The sequence below is a fragment of the Lithobates pipiens genome, unplaced genomic scaffold (genome assembly GCF_037356315.1).
Source record: "Lithobates pipiens isolate NorthernLeopardFrog02 unplaced genomic scaffold, aLitPip1_a1.2 Scaffold_19, whole genome shotgun sequence".
In the NCBI taxonomy this organism is placed as follows: domain Eukaryota; kingdom Metazoa; phylum Chordata; class Amphibia; order Anura; family Ranidae; genus Lithobates; species Lithobates pipiens.
This window is the reverse complement of record NW_027507764.1, coordinates 103,287,514-103,307,793: the sequence shown is the minus strand read 5'-3', so window position 1 is coordinate 103,307,793 and position 20,280 is coordinate 103,287,514. Positions and strand designations below refer to the sequence as shown.

Below are 20,280 nucleotides of genomic sequence, written 5' to 3'. Positions count from 1 at the left end.
ACAATCTGGGAAAAAGAAAAGAAAAAAAAAAGAAAAGATCAATCGTTTAGATCTTAAAGGTATATTACAAAAACTGTTGCTATTTCCTGTACAACAGTGGTATTACTCAGGTCAGTCATAACAGAGATACACACTGAAACCAAGTAATTTTGTATTTCACTCATGCTAACCCACATAGAAGGGGGTCAGACTTAATTAAATCTAAGCTGTCTTATACAAAAGTTAAGGCAAAGTCATTTTCAAGTTTAAATAAAATTCAAGTTTTTTTTTTCTTTTTTTTTTTTTAAATATTGGATGGAAATATTTGTCTTAAAAAAAAAAAAAAAAAAATCATAAAAACAAAAACACCCCCCAGCTCTTCTTCACGCTGCCTAAACCCTATGAACCATGCAGGTTCATCAGGCGGCGCAATAAAACAAATCAAAGAAAAATCAAAGAAAAAAAAAAGCCAAAAAACTTGGAAAAAATATGTACCCTACAGCGTAAACTTTTCGCCGTTTTGAATACTTTTTTACACATTTCAAAATAAAAATAATTTAGATTCTTCTTTATGCGAAACATGCTAAATTTAGTGCATCCTTGTCCTTCAAAAAGTATAATAGTGTGTACAACTTTCAATAAATCTTTATTCCCAAGGCGTTTACGATGACATCTCCCTCCCATGACTTTAATATATAAATATATATTTATATATGGACAGGTTATCAGACTTCCTTTCCAAACCAAACGGAAAAAGTTCATGGTGACTGGGAGACATCACCTACATAGTTTCCCTTGGTGCAGCAATACTTAGAAAAAAAAAAAAAAATCTTCAAAATCAAAAAAAAAGTTTGAAAATGGGGGAAAAAAAATAAAATAAAAAAACAGGAGAGAATGAGCAAAACAATTATGTGCATGAACTCCGCTCTGTTAGTTGATTAGGAATCATGTGCTTTGATATTATCTAGAATATTAACTGTTCACAAATGTGCAACTGGAAATTGCTAGTAGCACGCTTGGGAGGGGGGGGGGGGGGGGGGGGGGGTGGATGAGGGGACTCCAGGTAACACTAATAATTTAGGTTTGGATGGAGGTAAGTTGGCTAACCTTGCATGTACAGACAAGCTGGCCAAAAAGCATCCTGCAACAGAACTAGTGCTGGTCTAGATGCATGAATCGGTTGCAAGATTTGTTCAAAGGAGGTGAGCACATGGGCAGACCTTACCAACACCACATTAATAAAAGGTTTGAGGAAAAAAGATCCAAAATGCAGAAACAATAGGACTTGGCCCTAGTGTCCAGATTTGTGGAGTCCTGAGTTAAGCTTACCTACGGCTGTGAGGAACTGTCATATGTTAAGTTCTCCTCAATTTCCTTCCCTGGCTGTGGTAACTGGCATTGACAAAAGACTGCCTATTCACAATAAAGGCGGCCAAGACATGCCTCAGACTTGCACAGGCAGAATAAAGGGCAACAGTTAGAAACTGCAACAGAATTTCACTGTGTTGGGGGAGGGAATTGGGGGGAGGGTCCATGTCTATTTTAACTTTGTATAAAGAGTTCAACACTCCTCATCCAATACTAAATTAACGGTTTTGCAATGCTATCATTCATGCAGGTCTGTTTCTTAAAATTACTTGCTTGCATTAATGTTACTATTTCTGCAACCAAATTACGGGACCCTTCGGCAAAAAGGGATTTGAGCTTGTGGGGAGGGACTCCGGAAGGTTTTGTCTTGATATGAAACCCACTTGGCTTAAAGAGAAAAATACAAGTTTGATTATTCATCTGAATGCCACAAGGTATTATATTGGCATTCTTTAAAAATGAGAACCTGAAAAAAAGCTGGACGTTGTTATAGATGTTCATAAACGACCCACTCTTATCCAGTGACTCATTCGGTGATGACATAGGTGGGCTATGCTCACTAAGGGGTGGCGTTCAGTTCTCACGTTTCCAAATGTTCTTACTGAGGAGACTTTAGGGGGCTTCCAGGTTCTTTATTTCCCCGTTTTCCAATAGACAGAGGAGGTGGAGGCGACCTGCGACCCGATAGTCTCCTCTGGTCTTTGGGCCGTCCTGTGCTGGACTTTGCCGGAGGAGTGTCTCTGGTTTTCTCTATGGAAGGGTCAGTCACCTTCCCTTCAGCTTTAACACAAACAGCCACATTCTTCTGTTCTTTAGAAGGCTGCAAGTTAGGGCCATCCTTGCTTGTTCTCTGGCAGATCTCTGCGTAACTAGGTTTTCTCAGCTCCTATTAAAACAAAAACCATGACTAAACATCATACTAAAATTTATGATGCAGTTTCAGATTAAATGATGCAGCATGAATACTTACTGTAGCAGCTCCATTAACTTGAACAGATTTACTAGAAGTGTTAAGGGTAGTGGAAATCCTTTCAATAGTTGGAGACTCTTGCTGCTGCATATCCGCTACTTTAGAGTCACTGCATTCAAGATAGAGATATGCATTTTAGCCATAAGAAATGTCACAACACCTCCGTTCTAATGCCCTTTAACTCTGTAGGTTTGCCCAGAAAACTCAGGTACACCAAGCCTCAGGATACGTACATTTAATACATTGGTTCTTAAAAAGTGTATTTCTGGAGCAACACTAGTCAGATCTTTAGGTTGGACCTTTCAGGATCTTGCCCTACTGCAGTCATTGTCACTGTTTGTTCAGGGTGGTGGCACATATGAACAAGGCTATAAATAACAAAAAAATCTCAGACACTTTTTAGAACTGCAGATTTTAATAAAACTGTAAAAAAATAGCATTTTCATATACCCGTAAATACCATATCTTGGGGTACAGTACAGGATAAAGGCACAGTATTGACAGACCCTCAGTTATAGGCTTGTACCTTCAGATGATTTGACACAAGCAAGCTTTCAAGGACACACCCAATGGATAACTCCCCTGTAACCCTATCCCACTTTGTGAATCATCGGTTTTGTACCAAGCAATGTAAAATAACCAAGAAATAGATGTGAGGGTTGACTGTATTCTGTACACCAAGACACAGAATTTACAGGCAAGTAGAAATTCCTCTTAATCATTGTACAGTACAGGACACAAGCAGAGTTAATAGAAATAAATGAGAAGGGTGGGCAACAACTGGGCAAACAGAACTGTGCCCACTAGGTCTAATAGCAGCATACCATGTATAAAAGTGGAAGGTATTGGTTCAGGAAAGTCCAGAATAGGTAGAATACTTCTGTTGGGCTTTGGTAGTGTGAAGAGGTTTGGAAAAAAAATTAGTCATTGGAACCTGTCTTATGGGGGCATTGGAATAACTACTCCCTGGGACAAGGGATGGTTCAGGGCATTTATCAAATCTGACTGTCCTTGAACAGTCTTTGGTTCATTTAAGAAAAGAATGTGGGAACAGATTTGATAGACAGGGTACAGATTTCGTAACCCCTTGAAGCCACCCTTTGAACCCATAGGTGTGGAATATCTGTGACACAGAAACTGTAACAGATGCCCACCCCCTCTTAGGAGTGAGGTCACCCATTCATTGGGAAGAGGACTTAGTGGCCCAAGCCTTCTGCTGATAGGAAGGGCTGAACTTGACCTTGGAAGTTGAAGCCTAGGTAGAGCGATTAGGTGCTCGTTTTTGGTGAGGTAGAGGCTTCCGAGGAGGTTTTGGGATCTTCTGGCTATGGACGTAAAACCTTCCTGTGACATCTTTTTATGAATTGGTCAAAAGCCTCCCCAAACAGACATCATACTTGAAAGGGCATATGTAATTTTCAGCTAATTTTAAAGTTATCATGATGATATCTAGTCCCTGCTAGGCTATCCAAAATGTATCCTGATGCTTCAGAGGCTGTGGCCAGGAAGGCTCAAGTTATCATACCTGGTGGACTTGTCCCAAGGTCAGGTGTTATTGTACAAGGGTGCACAATCCTATTTTCAGATACAATCTTCAATAGCCAAAAATGCCCCCAAACAGCTCTTAAATTAACCTATTGATAAAATCCCCAAACACACACAGACTCTGATCTTTATGCTTTTCTGGGAGCTAAAGTTTCATGAAGTGTAAACTTAACTGAATCATGTTGTATGAAAAATCAGTTGGCATATTGTGAGACAAGGAAGCCAAATTCGAGAGGGTTTGGGACACTTGGTTGCACTACCTACAATCTCAATCTTCATGAGTCCTGGTGGGGCTGGGATGCAGAATGGTCAGGTTTACGATTCTTTCTTATTGAGCAAACACAACATGTCCCACAACATCCAATAAGGACCTCACTTGCGCTGACCTAATGACTAATTGTTTTATGTGGTAGCAGGGTGATAGATGGTTTCTTCTTACAGTTAAGGTGCACCTGTCTGTCCTATAGATTACTGCTGACATCTCGGTTGCACTGAGGCACCTCAAGTCTTTGGCTCTATACACTTTGAATGTCGATAGTTGTAATGTGCCCCAGAGTACTTTCCTTTATGTAAATATATTTTGCATATGTATTCAATGAAGAACAGTATGTGAGCTCTGTCTTATAATGAAAACCATAATACTGTTGAAAATCATTCAATAAAAAAAAAAAAAAAAAAAAAAAAAATTTAAAGAAAGGGGAAATGCATGAGGTGTCTTAGACGCAGCTTTAGCCACCCAGGCTTTAAGGCACAAGATTCTGTGCCAGTGAATGGAGATTAGGGTCATTCTGAAAATGTATCTCATGGCATGTTCTAGGGCAGGGGTCTCCAAACTATGGACCTCCAGTTCTTCAGGAACTACAATTGCCATCATGCTCAGTCATGTCTGTGTGAAGGTCGGTTTTTGCGAAGAGTGAAAACCCTTTCTGGAGTGATCCAATCATCACAGATTGCATATTCTATATTTTCATCAACGGGGAATGTCTTTGAAGGTTTTATAGGTCTCTTTGTACCCAAAGGGGGCATTGAGGGGTAGAGGAATAAACAGCTACTGATATTATGCCATCTTATTTTAAAATGGCATCTGGGACTCGAGCAGAATCTAAAAAAGATCTGATCACAACATTTTACATAGGGGACCGATATGTAATTGGAATGGAGTAGATACCCCAGGAACACAAAGTGAGGGGGTTTCCTTCAATAAAAAAAGTGTCAGATTCTTTAACTTATTGAATATAACATGCTGGTTAATCTTGAAGGAAACCAGTCATAAGAAATGCAGTGGTACTTTTGTTGGCCTCTTTTACAAACTGCTAGATGTCTGGCCTTTCAAGCTGAACCTCTAGCTTTTTTATATCATAAATCTGCAATTTTAGTTAAAACTATCAAAAGCTCAAGGGTCAGCAAAACAGGCTGATAACATTTTCAGAAGATAAACATTGCAAGCTCACCATTTCTCATAAAGTTTCCTTTAAAAAAAAAAAACCTAGAAAATAAAGAATTTATTCTGTTACAATAAAGGCCGACTTACTCTGGTGATTGCGATGGAGATGGAGGACTCTGGTAGGTCACTGGCAGTACAGTGGGAACCAGCAGTAATGGCTCCCTTGGAATCCCAGAAGGGATGGTGTTTGTACTTGCATCCACATTAACATTCTGCAACAGAGTTGAAAAAAAAATTGCACCATTAGATCACACATAACTAACTTCAGGACTCCCTCCTTGAGGAACCAGCCACCCTCCCTTCTCAAGGTAGTCTAGATTTTGAATGTTTAAAAAAAAAAAAAAAAAAAAAAAAAAAAAGTCTTCAAGAACAAGTATGGCTGACACCCCACAACTAAGGACCCTTTCACACGGGACAGATCCGTAATGATCCACCCCGTGATGATCGCTACGTTTATCCCCGCTGAGCCGGCGGATGACAGGGCGGTCCCTGCACACTGTGTAGGGACCGCCCTGTCAGATTTCCTCTCTCTATGGGGGATCGGATGAACACGGACCGTGTGTCCACAATCTTCCAAAGGTGGACACTTGTTCTTGTGACAACAGTCTAAGAGGAGGCTTTCCCTCACATTAGAAAGCTATCCTTTATTTTTCTGTTCAGCCTACAGGACAGGAAGTGAAATGAATTCTTCCTTATGGTAATCAAAAAACTGCTGCTCTAACCTTCCTCTATACTCTAATCAAAATAAAAAAAGTTGAACTTTAGATATACTTTAAGAAGCAGCACAGCTATTTCCTGCTCGTTACAATGCACTGCTGCTAAAATCACAATTGGGCAACAAACTATAAAATCAGGACAATCTAAAGAAAGCAGGATAAGCTAAAATCCACTAAACAAACCAAAGTTATTTCTATCAGTTTCAGCACTAGGAAGCAGAATCAATAATGATCGTGGTCAATGCTGCTGGATCGGCACTGGCAAGGCGGATCCTCATGCGTGTTAAGGGAAAAATGTTTAAATCATATTAATTTTCACATTGTTTTGCAATTATTTCTAGTCAAGTTAGTCTGGACAAAACTAAAATTTGGGGACTTTTATTTACTGTGCCTGGTGAGTAGGCCTGACTGTGTCACAAAGGATAAGGGGGAGAGAACACAAGAAGCACCACTTAAGTGCAGTATTAAAATTGATATTTATTGGCACAACATACAAGAAACACTCACAAGAGGTAGATAAGTTTTGGGCAGAGAGAGAGAGAGAGAGAGAGAGAGAGAGAGAGAGAGAGAGAGAGAGAGAGAGAGAGAGAGAGAGAGAGAGAGAGAGAGAGAGAGAGAGAGAGAGAGAGAGAGAGAGAGAGAGAGATCGAGAGAGATCGAGAGAGATCGAGAGAGATCGAGAGAGAGAGATCGAGAGAGAGAGATCGAGAGAGAGAGATCGAGAGAGAGAGATCGAGAGAGAGAGATCGAGAGAGAGAGATCGAGAGAGAGAGAGAGAGAGAGAGAGAGAGAGAGAGAGAGAGAGAGAGTGCGCGAGAGTGAGAGCGTGTGTGCGAGAGAGAGAGTGCGCGAGAGTGAGAGCGTGTGTGCGAGAGTGAGTGTGTGCGAGAGTGAGTGTGTGCGAGAGTGAGTGTGTAAGCGCAAACGTGAGCGTGTGAGCATGCGTGTGTGGAGTGTGTGAGCGTGTGTGTGTGTGAGTGAGTGCGTGCGTGCGTATGCGCATGATCGTGTGTGTGTGTGTGTGTGCGCGCGAGTGCATGAGCGTGCGTTTCTTGTACATTGTGCCACTAAATATCAATTTTAATACTGCACTAAAGTTGCGCTTCTTGTGTTCTCTCTACCTTAGCCTTCCTGCATACAGAGCCTGAGTACAGCAGCCGCCCTAATTACCTCATGACTATCTATACCTTTGGACTACCACCTTTATATTTAAAGACGCATTATCCCCCATCCAATATATACTGAGTACTAGTGTCTTTTATCACTATTGCTCGATTTGTACTTTATATTACACTGTATTTTGCGCTGACAGTCATTGTTACTACTGGCTGTGTCACAAAAGCTAAAGAATAAAGAGCCTGCCTTTTTGAACTACAGAAGGGTTGAGAGGAGGAGTTTCAGAAGGCAGAGTCTGCACAGGAACCAATGGTTGCAGACTCAAGGTACCTGGGAAAATGTAATTCATTGAAAGGTAAATTAAGCAACAAAGCATGCAGGTAATTCAGAAGTTGTAAAATTATGGGCAGCAGACAGGCAGGACTCAACATATGAGGAGATTTTAAAGTAAGCTTATATTGGATTGTAAAGAAAAAAAAAAAAAAAACAACTTGTTTGTATTGGAGGTAACTAGGATACGTTTGTCATTTTAAAAAAATAAAAAAGACGATCCTTTACTATCACTTTAATGGTGTACTTACCTTTTCTTTTGATGTGCTTATCACCAAGCTTGAAAGTCTGCTTTCAAAAAAGTCATCCGGTTTTAGATTGCCAGCAGCACCAGGCAGGGGAGGGAAACTAGACAGTCCCAATTCAAAACTTGGAGATGGGGGCTTTATGGGTGGAGGGGACTGCGTTTGACCTCTCTAATGGGAAAAAAAAAAAAAAAAAGTCAATAATTCAACTATACAAATCCCATAAACAAGATAGAAAGTGCATGCATATTTGAGGCCCTTACAATAAAACATGTACTTTTTTTGGCTCCTTCAATTGGTCAACCAGTTGACAACCAGTAAAAATCAGTTGCCTGAGGCAAGGCACATAATATATGCTTATTTAAATCAGCACAACTGGATATGCAGCTACCTTCAACTGATCGGACACCAGCAAAAAAAAAAAAGACTACATTAACATCCCCCTCACACACCCATCTAGTTTACATTTTCTAGCAAGAACAGAAGGGGGAGGGGGGGGGGTGGTGGTGGGGTCTTGAGTGCTGTACTGTTCCTCCAGGAAAACTGATTTTACTACAAAGTCAAATCTTTTCCTGGTAGTGTAGTACAGCATGATACAGGCTCCTTTAACCCTTTTGGTGCCACAGATGTTAAGGCAAACAGCAGGCATTCTAGCTAGCCATGTCAGTATGCCTTCTGTAGGCTAAATGCCCCACTCTTCTTTGTGCTCATAGTTGTTTCAGTAACCATGAACTTCTAAAACAGAACGGTCCCTCAAATGTTGCCGATTGGAAAAATCAGCTTTGATCACAACTACTATCTACCTAATCACTTCTGTATTCATTAATACTAAAGCATAGTGTTTCAAATGTCTTTCAGTCGGTGAATGAACAGGAAGTCTCTATACAGAGCACTTCCTGGTCATTCATGCGTGCACCTGCCCTCAATCTCTAAAGCTGAAATGAGGTGGTCTGTTTTGCACAACCATCATGTAACTTAAAAAAATCATCAGAAACCACTCCTGAACTCAAACCAAGCAAAGTAGGCCCTCCAGATGCCATAGTAGACTTTACATGAAGCTGAATTCTCAGTCTTCAAAGGGGAAATAATGGAAAGGCCAATGCCCTGCAGAACGTTGGTTTCAACAGCCATGCTCTTAAAACCAGTGAGCAAAAAGCAGATTGGAACCTTGAAGGACAGGAATTTTGAAAAATGTTGAAGGGGCCAATGGACCACCTGCCAGAAGCTTGAGTATGTCTGAGTACCACATCCTCCTGGGTCAATTTGTTGCAATGAAAATCACCAGGATGCCCTCCATCTTAATCCTGCAACGTAGACAAGGGAGTGGAAGAAAGTAGAACAGGTTGAATTTATCCCACAACATCCCTAGTGTTTCCCTGGCAAAAGCCTGAGGTTCCCTGGACTTGGCAACAAGTCTGCTTAGCTTGTTATTGAATCTTGATGCCAGAAGATCCAAATCTGGCACTCCTCATCCATGACAAAGGGCTTAAAATACCTTCAGATGGACAGCCATTCCCTGAATGCAGATGCTGACGACTGAAAAAGACCACACACCAATTTTCTATGCCTAAGATGTGAGCGTAGGACAGGGTTGAATTGTAATCTGCAGCCCATGTACATAAGTATTCAGAGCTTTTGCTCAATACTTTGTTGAGACACCTTTGGCACAAATTACAGCCTCGAGTCTTTTTGAGTGTGATGCTACAAGCTTGGCACACCTATTTTCTACCATTCTTCTTGGCAGGACCTCTCAAGCACAATCAGGTTAGATGGGGATGCACAGCCAATTTCAGATCTCTCCAGAGATGTTCAATTGAGCATATGGGTTTTGGCCCAAATTTTCAAAGATGGTTTTCTATGCTTTGAAGTGGTCCCAAAATAGCCATTATAGCCATTAAATAGGACACTCCCTCTCTGTTTCTTCACTATGAGGCCAGGTTCACACCGCTGCGATGCGGGAACGCCGCAAATTCGCGGCGTTTTCCCGCATCGCATTACTCCCGCCGGCAGTTCACACTGCCCTATGCGGATGGCTGGGAGTGTCAATGATATGTTAATGACACCCCCAGATCCGTCCGCATATCGCAGTGCGATCTGCCGACTCGCACAGGAATCGGATCGCATGGTGTGAACCCCCATGCGATCCGATTCTGTTGCGGACCAAAAAAAGGGTCCCGTGCGAGTTTGCTGCGGGAGCGATGCGAATTCAGCCATACTATCTGTATGGCTGAACTCGCATCGCTACGGAGATCGGATGTGATTTGCGGTGCGAATCACATCCGGATCTCCCCCCGCAGCAGTGTGAACCCAGCCTTAGGGAGATTTGGCAGACCCATTACTTTTTTTTATCATCTGCAAAAAAACGTGCATTTATTATTTGTAAAGCTCCACTTTAATGAAAAGCCACAGTGGTTATGAAGCAGTCTGTTGATAGAAGACCATCCAAAGAAAGAACCAGAGCGAAAAGCTCCATAAGAAAAATGTCTTCGTTCATCACCTAAAGACAAAAAACTGAAGCTTGCTGGGAATTGTTATATAAGGGGGTGTCCCCGCAGCCTCTTGTCAGCGAATTATCACCTGAAGAAAGCGGAATCTAATTTAGTCATAGCGATTAAAGAGCCTCTGCCCTGTAATGTACGCCAAGGAAATTTACCTTTCTAAAAGAGAGAATACGTTTTCACGCTCCAGTCAAGTGCTACAACATGTGTAATTGCCTAGGCATTTAGTTTTTGTCATCTCTACTGAAAGTGAGAAACCACACATCCAAACTGCTGGGCTTTTTGTAATGTGAGTAGTGCAGGATGGCAGGATCAGAGTTTTCTTCAAAACCCCCATTTATAAAACGCACAGTTGTTAACATAGCTTTGTGTTACAATTAAACATATATTTCACAGACTACAGCCTCACAACTTGGGATTGGCTTGTGAACAAAAGATAATTGGCTTACCCCTATACCAGTTGTGGTAGGAAATTGGTTTTCGATCACAGTATGCTAAAGTTAATTTTTGCAGGCTAGCTGAAGTGTGCTGGGAAAAGTTTTAAGTCACAATTGTAGGCTTAATAAATAAGGCTTACCTACAGGTACAGTAAATATCTCCTAAACGTGCGCCATTTAGGAGATATTCCCTTTGTACTGCGCCAATGATGTCATTGCCCCTCCATGCTGTTTCTTCACTAGCAAGTGCCATGACTGATGGCTCCCGCGTGCATCTGCGTGAGTGACATCACTTGACTTCAATGAAAAAAAGAAGAGAATCGCGCTAAACCTGAAAACCTAAGATGTGAATAAACCTTAAATATTAGAAACACACCGATCATGAAGATAACCAGAATCAGCATGAATCAAGGGCAAATGAAACGGTGCATGTTTGTTACGTTATGAAACCATAAATCAAAAAAGCAGATAAAAACGTGAGTGAAGAACCATAAATGAAAAAAATTGTGACCCATCAATTGATAGAAGACACAAATTTCAGCAAAACTATATAACTCCAATATATGTGATAAATAGGAGTAAAAGAATATGCGAAAATTGGGCCAAGTCCAATCATATACGATTCAAAAGTATGACATCCACCTGTGCAAAACTAAAATAAACTAAAGTCCATCCATAATTAAAATGAATCTTCAAATGCGGATGTGAAAGCTGGTATAAAAAAAGACTTTGCTGAATCCACCACCGTTTGTATATAGAGAGAGTGACTTTTTACCGAAAACCCATGATCCCCCATTAGAGATTCAGGGAAAGCCTGTAGTAATGGTACAATCTTTGGAAACACACTAAGCAAAGCCGCTGGTCTTCCAACCTCCTATGGGGATGGTACAGTTTCCAAATCTCATTAGATTTAAACCCATAGATGGATGTACGTAGCATGCAAAAAATGTAAAGACTCCAAATTTGTCTAAAACAAAAATATTTGCACTTACAATGTGATCTCAGTAAGAATGCCTTCAGTCTGCTGCGCCGGCCGGCAAACACTCAGACAGACTCGTCCTTCCTGGATAATCAAACACGAGGTGACGTAAGAGCGTTGCTCCTCCCTACGCCTTTCGTAATAAAATTAGTGCCCCTGGATGACTTAATTTGTGCCAAAGGTGCTTCAACAATGTATTGAGCAAAGGCTGTGTATACTTGTGTACATGAGAAACGCGCTGGCGTCACACAGTGTGTGCGCCGGAACAGTCTTTTTTATAGCACCGCCTTTATACCAGCTTTCACATCAGCATTTGAAGATTAATTTTAATTATGGATGAACTTTAGTTTATTTTAGTTTTGCACGGGTGGATGTCATATACTTTTGAATCGTATATATGATTGGACTTGGCCCAATTTTTCACATATTCTTTTACTCATATTTATCACATATATTGGCGTTATATTGTTTTGCTGAAATTTGTGTCTATCAATTGATCGTTCACAATTTTTCTCATTTATGGTTCTTCACTCATGTTTTTGTGATTTATGGGTTCATAACACAACACATATGCACTGTTTTATTTGCCTTGGATTCACACTGATTCTGGGTATCTCCATGATTGCTGTGTTTCTAATATTTGAGGTTTATACACATCTTAGGTTTTCAGGTTTAGCACGATTCTATTCTTTATTTTATTCACTGTATTAGCGTTATGCAGTAGAATTGCTGCTTCCATTAGTTTTGTATAGAAACTTCCTTAATATTAGGTGTACTCCATTGGGAGTATTTACACTTCTTAGTGCAGTTTCTTTTCCATTTTCTGTCACGTGACTTCAACCAGTCACAGAGCCAAAGCCCGCAGCCCCGGAAAGAAGAGGGGCAAACACTGATGCGGCCTCCAGCAGGGACAGCGCTGGCTTCGTTTGCAGGTAAGGGTCACAATGTGCTAGCAGGTGATGCATATTAGCACATTATGCTTTTACTTTGCAGGGAACAAAAAAGTAAAACCCATCAGGGTTTACTTCCTCTTTAAATACGAATAGTAATCAAACCAACCCAATTCTAATCTAATTCATTCTTGTACGAATATAATAAGCATGCATACTGAAAAATGTTTACTAGAACTCACCACAAACTTGTCATCCCTCTTCTTCCTAAAGCCATAAGATGTTTTCCTAAAGAAGTATATAACAGACATTCAGTACATTAAAACAGATACACCTGCTGTAAAAGAAATGTGGCTATGTGCATCACAATCCCAAGCACCTGAATGGATTCTTGTACTAGATCATTTTATATTGCAACAAACATCTCTTCTTCCCTGCTATCCCAGCCCATCTCTTGAGGCATCACTGCCCTTTCTAAAACTATAGGAAATAGGCCAGCTCTTTACAGAGCTCTGCTGTCTTTACATGTATGTCATTGTGGTTCTAGCTAGAAGTAATATTTGCAAATATGGGAGGGAAGAATATGTTTATTAACCACTTGAGATCCGCGCTATAGTCAATTGACGGCTACAGCGCGGATCTCCTTTTCCGGGACTACGTCTATTGACGTAGTCCCGTGTACGAGCGGCCTGCGCGCCCCCTGAGGGGCACGCGGGGCGCGCTCTGTGATCGGCGAGTCCATGAGACTCGCCTGATCACCGATCCGTGCAAGGGGTCGATCCCGACCCCTTATCACGTGATCAGCTGTCAGCCAATGACAGCTGATCATGTGATATAACGGAGCCAGTAATCGGCTATTATTCCTCCTCGCGCTGACAGCACTGCTAGCGACCACCTGCCCCCTGCCAGTGCCCACCTGCCCCCTGCAGTGCCCCACTTATTAAAAGTAAGTGCCCCCGTCAGTGCCACCCAGCAGTGCCCACAGTGCCACCCAGCAGTGCCACCCAGCAGTGCCCACAATCTGCCTCAAAGGTGCTGCACCCCAGTGCCGCCCATCAGTGCCACCTATCAGTGCCACCTATCAGTGCCACCTATCAGTGCCACCTATCAGTGCCACCTATCAGTGCCACCTATCAGTGCCACCTATCAGTGGTACCTATCAGTGCCCATCCGTGCCATCTTATCTGTGCCCATCTGTGCCGCCTTATCTGTGCCCATCTGTGCCGCCTTATCTGTGCCCACCAGTGCCGCCCATCAGTGCCCATCAGTGCCCACCAGTGCCGCCCATCAGTGCCCACCAGTGCCGCCCATCAGTGCCCACCAGTGCCGCCCATCAGTGCCCACCAGTGCCGCCCATCAGTGCCCACCAGTGCAGCCCATCAGTGCCCACCAGTGCAGCCCATCAGTGCCCACCAGTGCAGCCCATCAGTGCCCACCAGTGCAGCCCATCAGTGCCGCCTAATCAGCGCACTTCAATGAAGGAGAAAAATTACCCGTTTGCAAAATTTTATAACAAACTATTAAAACATGATTTTTATTTTTATTTTTTTGCATCTTTTTTGGTTTGTTTAGCAAAAAATAAAACTCAGCGCTGTAATTAAATACCACCAAAAGAAAGCTCTATTTGCAGGAAAAAAATGATAAAAATTTCATTTGGGTACAGTGTTGTATGCCCGCGCAATTGTCATTCAAAGTGCATCAGCGCTGAAAGCTGAAAATTGGTTTGGGACTGAGGGGGGTTTAAGTGCCCAGTAAGCAAGTGGTTAAAGTCTGGCAGGTGTGCAAGCTAATCACAACACACTGTCCTTTATGGTTAGTGCACCTTTAAAGTATATATACACTCCATAACAAATTTGTATTTTTTCAGACATACTTTCTTTGGTCTCCAACTGTTTTTCCTATCAGAATAATGCTTCTTTGTTCTACAATGACCATGCTTACTCACGGAACACTGCCTATGCAATGCAGTGGTGTTGTCGACATAGGACAGTGATTGAAGACTATAGAAAATTCCCCTCTTTCAACAACAAAGGGAAAAGGTGTTCTGTTGTTCACATACGTTAACTGGACAGGGCTTAACATTGCAAAATACAACACTGGATTTCTACCAATGAACAGATTGAAAATTGTATATTTACCAGACCAAAAAGGAGCAAATTAGAGAAGCCTATTGTTGGAGTATACATTCCCTAAAAACACAACTGAACTCACCTCCCCCTGCCAAGACCAGTGGAGTTTTCAATAGTTGGAGGTTCCACGCGGCCTGTACCAATGTCCCTTTTAAATGTTGTTGTATTCGGCATTCTTGTTCTTGTTTGTCCGGGTTGCCGTGCTGGAGGCCCACGTACACCATTGATTAGCCTATCAGTAGTAAAGTTGAAAATAGCTGGACCATCAAGAAGTGCAGGGGCCCTCTCGGTACTTGGTATCGTATGCCGAAGATGGGATTTTCCAGGGTTCCTACAAAGTATTTAAAGTAAAATGTTTAATCACTAAAATTAAACGTAGAGAAGTGACAGCAGAAAGTGGTATGTAAAAGCTGCCTTTTTTTGTTAGTGTGTAAATATGGGTATATCCCAAGCAGGTTTAAATTCACTTACTGTTTGACTCTACCTTTCCTGGAAGTCTATTCCAAGCATTCACTACCTTTTTAGTAAAATATTACTTTCAAATGCCACAGTTAAAGCTACGTGTGAAAGCACGGAGGCGATTTAGTTCGCATTGTGCGCTATACAAGTATTTCATTCATTCAGGAGAACACAAAGTGTAACACTTAACCAGTTGCAGACTAGGCGTACTAGACACGCCCAAAACATGTCATCATTGTAAGAGGGTGTGTCTAGTACATCCACGTCTTCTGCAGGAATCCTTCCCTGTCCCAGCACCCAGCAAGGTTGGCAGCAGGATCTGCCAAAAAAAATAAAATAAAAAAAAAGCAGTCTGGCAAAGTTTATCAACAACATTGCTCAGATGGGAAGACAGAAAGTTACATTTAAACATTGCATAATTTGTAGCTTTGTGGTTTTCATCCACAGATCAGAGGGATGAACGTTGATCTGTAGATAGAGTGTTAAAGCAAACAAAAATAAATTCTCTCTCCACTTAAATGTTCCTCTGTTGAACCTTTCTTATCAGCACTAATTAACCCTTACTCTCCTCCTCCATTCAACTGTAATTTTCCAGGTGATTTGGGCGGCAGAGTGGCGTAATGGGTAGCACTCTCGCCTAGCAGTAAAAAGGGTCGCTGGCTCGAATCCCAACCATGACACTATCTGGAGTTTGCATGTTCTCGCTGTGCCTGCGTGGCTTTCCTCCGGATACCAAAGACATGCTGGTAGGTTAATTAGCTTCTGTCCAAAATTGGCCCTAGTATATGAATGCGAGTTGTGGACCTTGGCTTGTGGGCTCTTTGGGGGTAGGGACCAATGTGAGTGTGTGATGTATGTGAGGAGCGTAGCGAAAATTGACGCGATGCGCATCTTAATGAGACACAATGTACAGGGATAGGGACAATTGTAGACATGCACCCACACTCACTCAGGTTCAACTGGATGGACTGGTGTCTTTATTCAACCTTACTATGTAACCATTTTTTTTTTTCTATTTTATTAAATAATAGGTAAACTTTTTTTCTGCTTTTGTATGCCCTGTTCGTTAATATTTTTACACCTTTTATATATATTTACATGCATCACACTGAAAAAAGGCGCAAAATAGAAAAAAAGAAAAAAAAGAAAAAGAAAAACACTACTTCATTTGTAAATAACTTTGCAATGCTTTGTACCCAAATCATAATTTTAGTGTTTTAACCAGGACAAAATACAGAATAAAATGCACGCTTTTCATGCGCAGTAACACTACCGTATATACTCGAGTATAAGCCGAGATTTTCAGCCTCTTTTTTGAGGCTGAAAGTGCCCCCCTCGGCTTATACTCGAGTCATCGCTGTCTGCCTGCTCGATCAGCGTGTCGAGCAGACAGACAGCGGCCATTCTATAATTCAAAAGCCACGCCTCCGGCTCCGCCTTCGCCTGTGATAGGCGGAACACTGAATTTCCCAGCAGCCTGTGTTCCGCCTATCACGGACATCGTCTCATCCTCGTACTACGGACGAGGATGAGACGATGTCCGTGATAGGCGGAACACAGGCTGCTGGGAAATTGTGTTCCGCCTATCACAGACAGGGACGCGCGGCATTTGAACAGGGGAATGGGCGCCGACGAAGAGCGGTGATCCTGGGACGGGACCGGACGGAGGCTCGGCTCGGGACGGGACGGGACCGGACGGAGTCTCGGGACGGGACGGGACCGGACGGAGGCTCGGGACGGGACGGGACTGGACGGAGGCTCGGGACGGGACGGGACCGGACGGAGGCTCGGGACCGGACGGAGGCTCGGGACACAGGTAGGCTGGACACACAAGGCCACACACACACACACATACACACACACGGATGGACACACACACACACAGGGATGGATGGATGGATGGACACACACACAGGGATGGATGGATGGATGGACACACACACACACACAGGGATGGATGGATGGATGGACACACACACAGGGATGGATGGATGGATGGACACACACACACACACACACACAGGGATGGATGGACACACACACACACAGGGATGGATGGATGGATGGACACACACACAGGGATGGACAGGCATATCTCACCCTCGGCTTATACACGAGTCAATAGGTTTCCCAGTTTTTTGGGGGTAAATTGGGGGCCTCGGCTTATACTCGGGTCGGCCTATACTCGAGTATATACGGTATATTTAAACTAACACGGTTTAAAAAAAGGAAAAATGCCTTTTGTTTCGTTTTATTACGTTTAATTGTTGCAGGACAATATTCACAAAAAGAAAGCCTCGTTTGTCCTTTAAAAAACAATGCATGCATTACTAGAATATAAGCATGTAAAGTGTAGTGACGACGTGAGGTCAAATCAAGAAACCTGATGTGTTCTACAGTGCATACTTTTGTATCTGTGCAAACTCTTATCATAAAGTACTAATGTACCAAACAACAATTCCTTGGGTAAACTTAAAATTCTATAGTTCTATTTAAATGTGTAAAATGGCAGTGAAAAATGAGCAATCTCTCCCATATATTATATATATATATATATATATATATATATATATATATATATATATATATATTATATATTATATATATCTCCATCCATCACATAATTGTGCTTGGCTAAATGCAAATATTGTCCTTATAAGTGACTTGTGCAGAAGGCAGCAAAATCCATCACAGCTCTTGTGCAGAAAAGCGAATAGTACTTGTGCTCCCCTCTCGATTCCACACTCACCAGATAGCTACACCCCTGCACCCCCTACACCGGGGTAAAGCACATGTAATCAGATCTGCCATCAATCCTGGTATCCAGTAGAGGAGTCTCCTCCACGGTGTGTTAAATCTTGGGCTATCAGGCATTGGTTCAGGGTTGTTGTGGCCACTTCCACACCATCCAGAACAAGGTTAAGGGGTACAGGGAGCAAAAAAAACAAAATAGGGGCTTTTCCACCCCCTAGCCAGCTCTCTTCACAGAATTCAGACTCTGCTTGTTAAGGTACATTCAGGCCTGAAAGTATCTGAAAAGGCAGAGTCTGAATTTCACTTTATAAGAGTTTGCACAGATACGAGTGTTTATGGGCTGTAGCACACATCAGTTTTTTTTTTTTTTTTTTTATTTGCCCGCACATGGTCACTACACTTGTGAGGTTCTTTGGCAGCGCCATCTCACCCCTTTACACACATATATTACTTCACTAGTGGAGTTCCTAGGGAAGGAATCAGCCACATTCATACCTAAGCCCGGAATTATACATATTTTATATAATGCATGTATTACGTTGTTATCTTAAAAAGGATAAGTCCCCCTCAACACTATTGCTCTGGTCCATAAGGGGTAAACAGGGGTGAGCCAAAGTGGTTGATCCACGAGGCTGGAAATCACTCAAAAAGGGGACATAGATGATATAAACACACTTTATGACATAAAGGATTAAAACCTATGGCTTCTTCGTTTTCATATTTTTCTGTAACCCCAACCAGTATGATAATTATATTGGACAGTATCAAAAACTCATTCCTCACCAATTCAAAAAAAAAAAAAAAAAAGTTTTGCTTGGAAACAATTATCTCCACCTCTAATATGGCTGACTTAAATACTGTCATACTGAAGACTGGTGGGAAAGTTTGCAGAGGGCAGCTCCACTTGCCTGTTCCTGGGTGTGTAAGGTCGCAGAGACGTTAAAGGTGATGCTGCTGGCTTGAAATTAGGAGATGTAAACCCATTAATGAATCCAGTATTGGGGAATGGTGTTACCTAACAAAAACATACAAAGCATTACTTAATCAAAGCCACATATTAACCTGTACAGTACAGATCACATATCCATCACGCTGCTATCTCCCAACCCTCAACTTCACCTCCATCCTTAAATTTAGACTTGCAAACTAAGATGGTGGGGGTAAGCAGGTTCTAAATACGTTGTGATTACTAAAAGGTTTGTGAATTAAAGCTCACCAAAAATTTGGTTATACTCCTGAGCTAAAACCAATAGGATTCTTGTAAAAGAAAGATTAAGTAAAGATTGCTTACAGGTGTCACAAATAATCCAGTCACCCCTAAATACTTTTTTTTCTCTCAAAAAGTACAGACAAAAAGAACGGTGGTTAAGATGTAGGGCACATACCAGTGATGGGTCCAGGTAGCTATGTGTTGTAGACCAGGTCTGTGGAGTAATGAGACTGTAGAGTGGGAACTGTTGCTGTGGACTGTACAGCGGAGGTATGTAAAATGATGTCGTATAGCGTTGTTGTGTGTACAGATTCATATCCAAAGGTCTAAAACCATTCTTTGGCAAAAAAGTGTTTATCGCTATTGGCTTTGCTTTTATCCTCGCCTAAAAAGAAAGGGAAGTTATACAGATCAGAGCTTTGTAGCAACAAATTAGTCAGGTGTTCTTAAACCAGGGTTAATCGTTACCTTTATAGGTTTCCCTTGAAATGTCTTCACATCTTCTCTCAGGTATCTGTAGGCCTAAAGAGAGCCACAGAAAAACGTGGTCATATGTACAAACTCACAAGCAAAAACAAAAATTGGAACCACCATAGTAAATTTCTTTAATATGCTGAAAAGTCAGAAGTTTTTTGGGAGGCAAGAAATTACTTTGTTCCTCTTGTGTATGGAGGCGCATGCAATAGTGCAGGGGTCTCAAACTGGTGGCCCTCCAGATGTTGCGAAACTACAAGTCCCATCATGCCATTGCCTTTGGGAGTCTTGCTCTTAACTGTCAGCCTTGCAATGCCTCATGGGACTTGTAGTTTTTCAACAGCTGGAGGGCCACCAGTTTGAGACCTCTGCAATAGTGCATCGGCTTGCTCGTACACAGTACTAGCAAGCCGATACACTGACAGATCTGCAGTAGACCTGCATGACACCAGCGATCTGCTGATTGCTGGTGCAATGCTTTAAAGGTTTCTGCAACAAAAGATAACTAAATGCATCTTTTTCACCTGCAAAAAAAGTGCATTCATTTATTTTTTTTAAAACTGAACTTATCCTTTAAGGCTGATACACACAGATGAAATATTGGCAGGTTCAACAGAAATTTGCTGACATTCAGCCAGTGTGTACAGCAGCCTGTCCAGCTTCTATAAAACGGGCATGCTTGAAAGCCAGCAGCCGACCTGCATCCAATCAGCAAAGGGGGAGGGATAATCCCCCCC

The 20,280-nt window shown here is 42.0% G+C and overlaps 1 protein-coding gene across 1 annotated transcript in view; it reads right to left on the bottom strand.

Annotated features, from left to right (window-relative positions):
* Positions 1-1,022: 1,022 nt before the first annotated feature.
* The window catches only part of LARP4B (La ribonucleoprotein 4B), a 182,641-nt gene continuing 163,383 nt past the window's right edge, over positions 1,023-20,280 (bottom strand). Inside the window, exons 10-18 of the mRNA XM_077491124.1 lie at positions 19,538-19,591; positions 19,245-19,454; positions 18,768-18,874; positions 14,729-14,977; positions 12,760-12,805; positions 7,720-7,884; positions 5,394-5,518; positions 2,318-2,426; positions 1,023-2,233 (exon numbers count right to left, since the gene is read on the bottom strand). Of these exons, the coding sequence (XP_077347250.1) occupies positions 1,946-2,233; positions 2,318-2,426; positions 5,394-5,518; positions 7,720-7,884; positions 12,760-12,805; positions 14,729-14,977; positions 18,768-18,874; positions 19,245-19,454; positions 19,538-19,591 (1,353 nt within the window). The 3' untranslated portion in view covers positions 1,023-1,945. The remainder of the gene's footprint in view (positions 2,234-2,317; positions 2,427-5,393; positions 5,519-7,719; positions 7,885-12,759; positions 12,806-14,728; positions 14,978-18,767; positions 18,875-19,244; positions 19,455-19,537; positions 19,592-20,280) is intronic.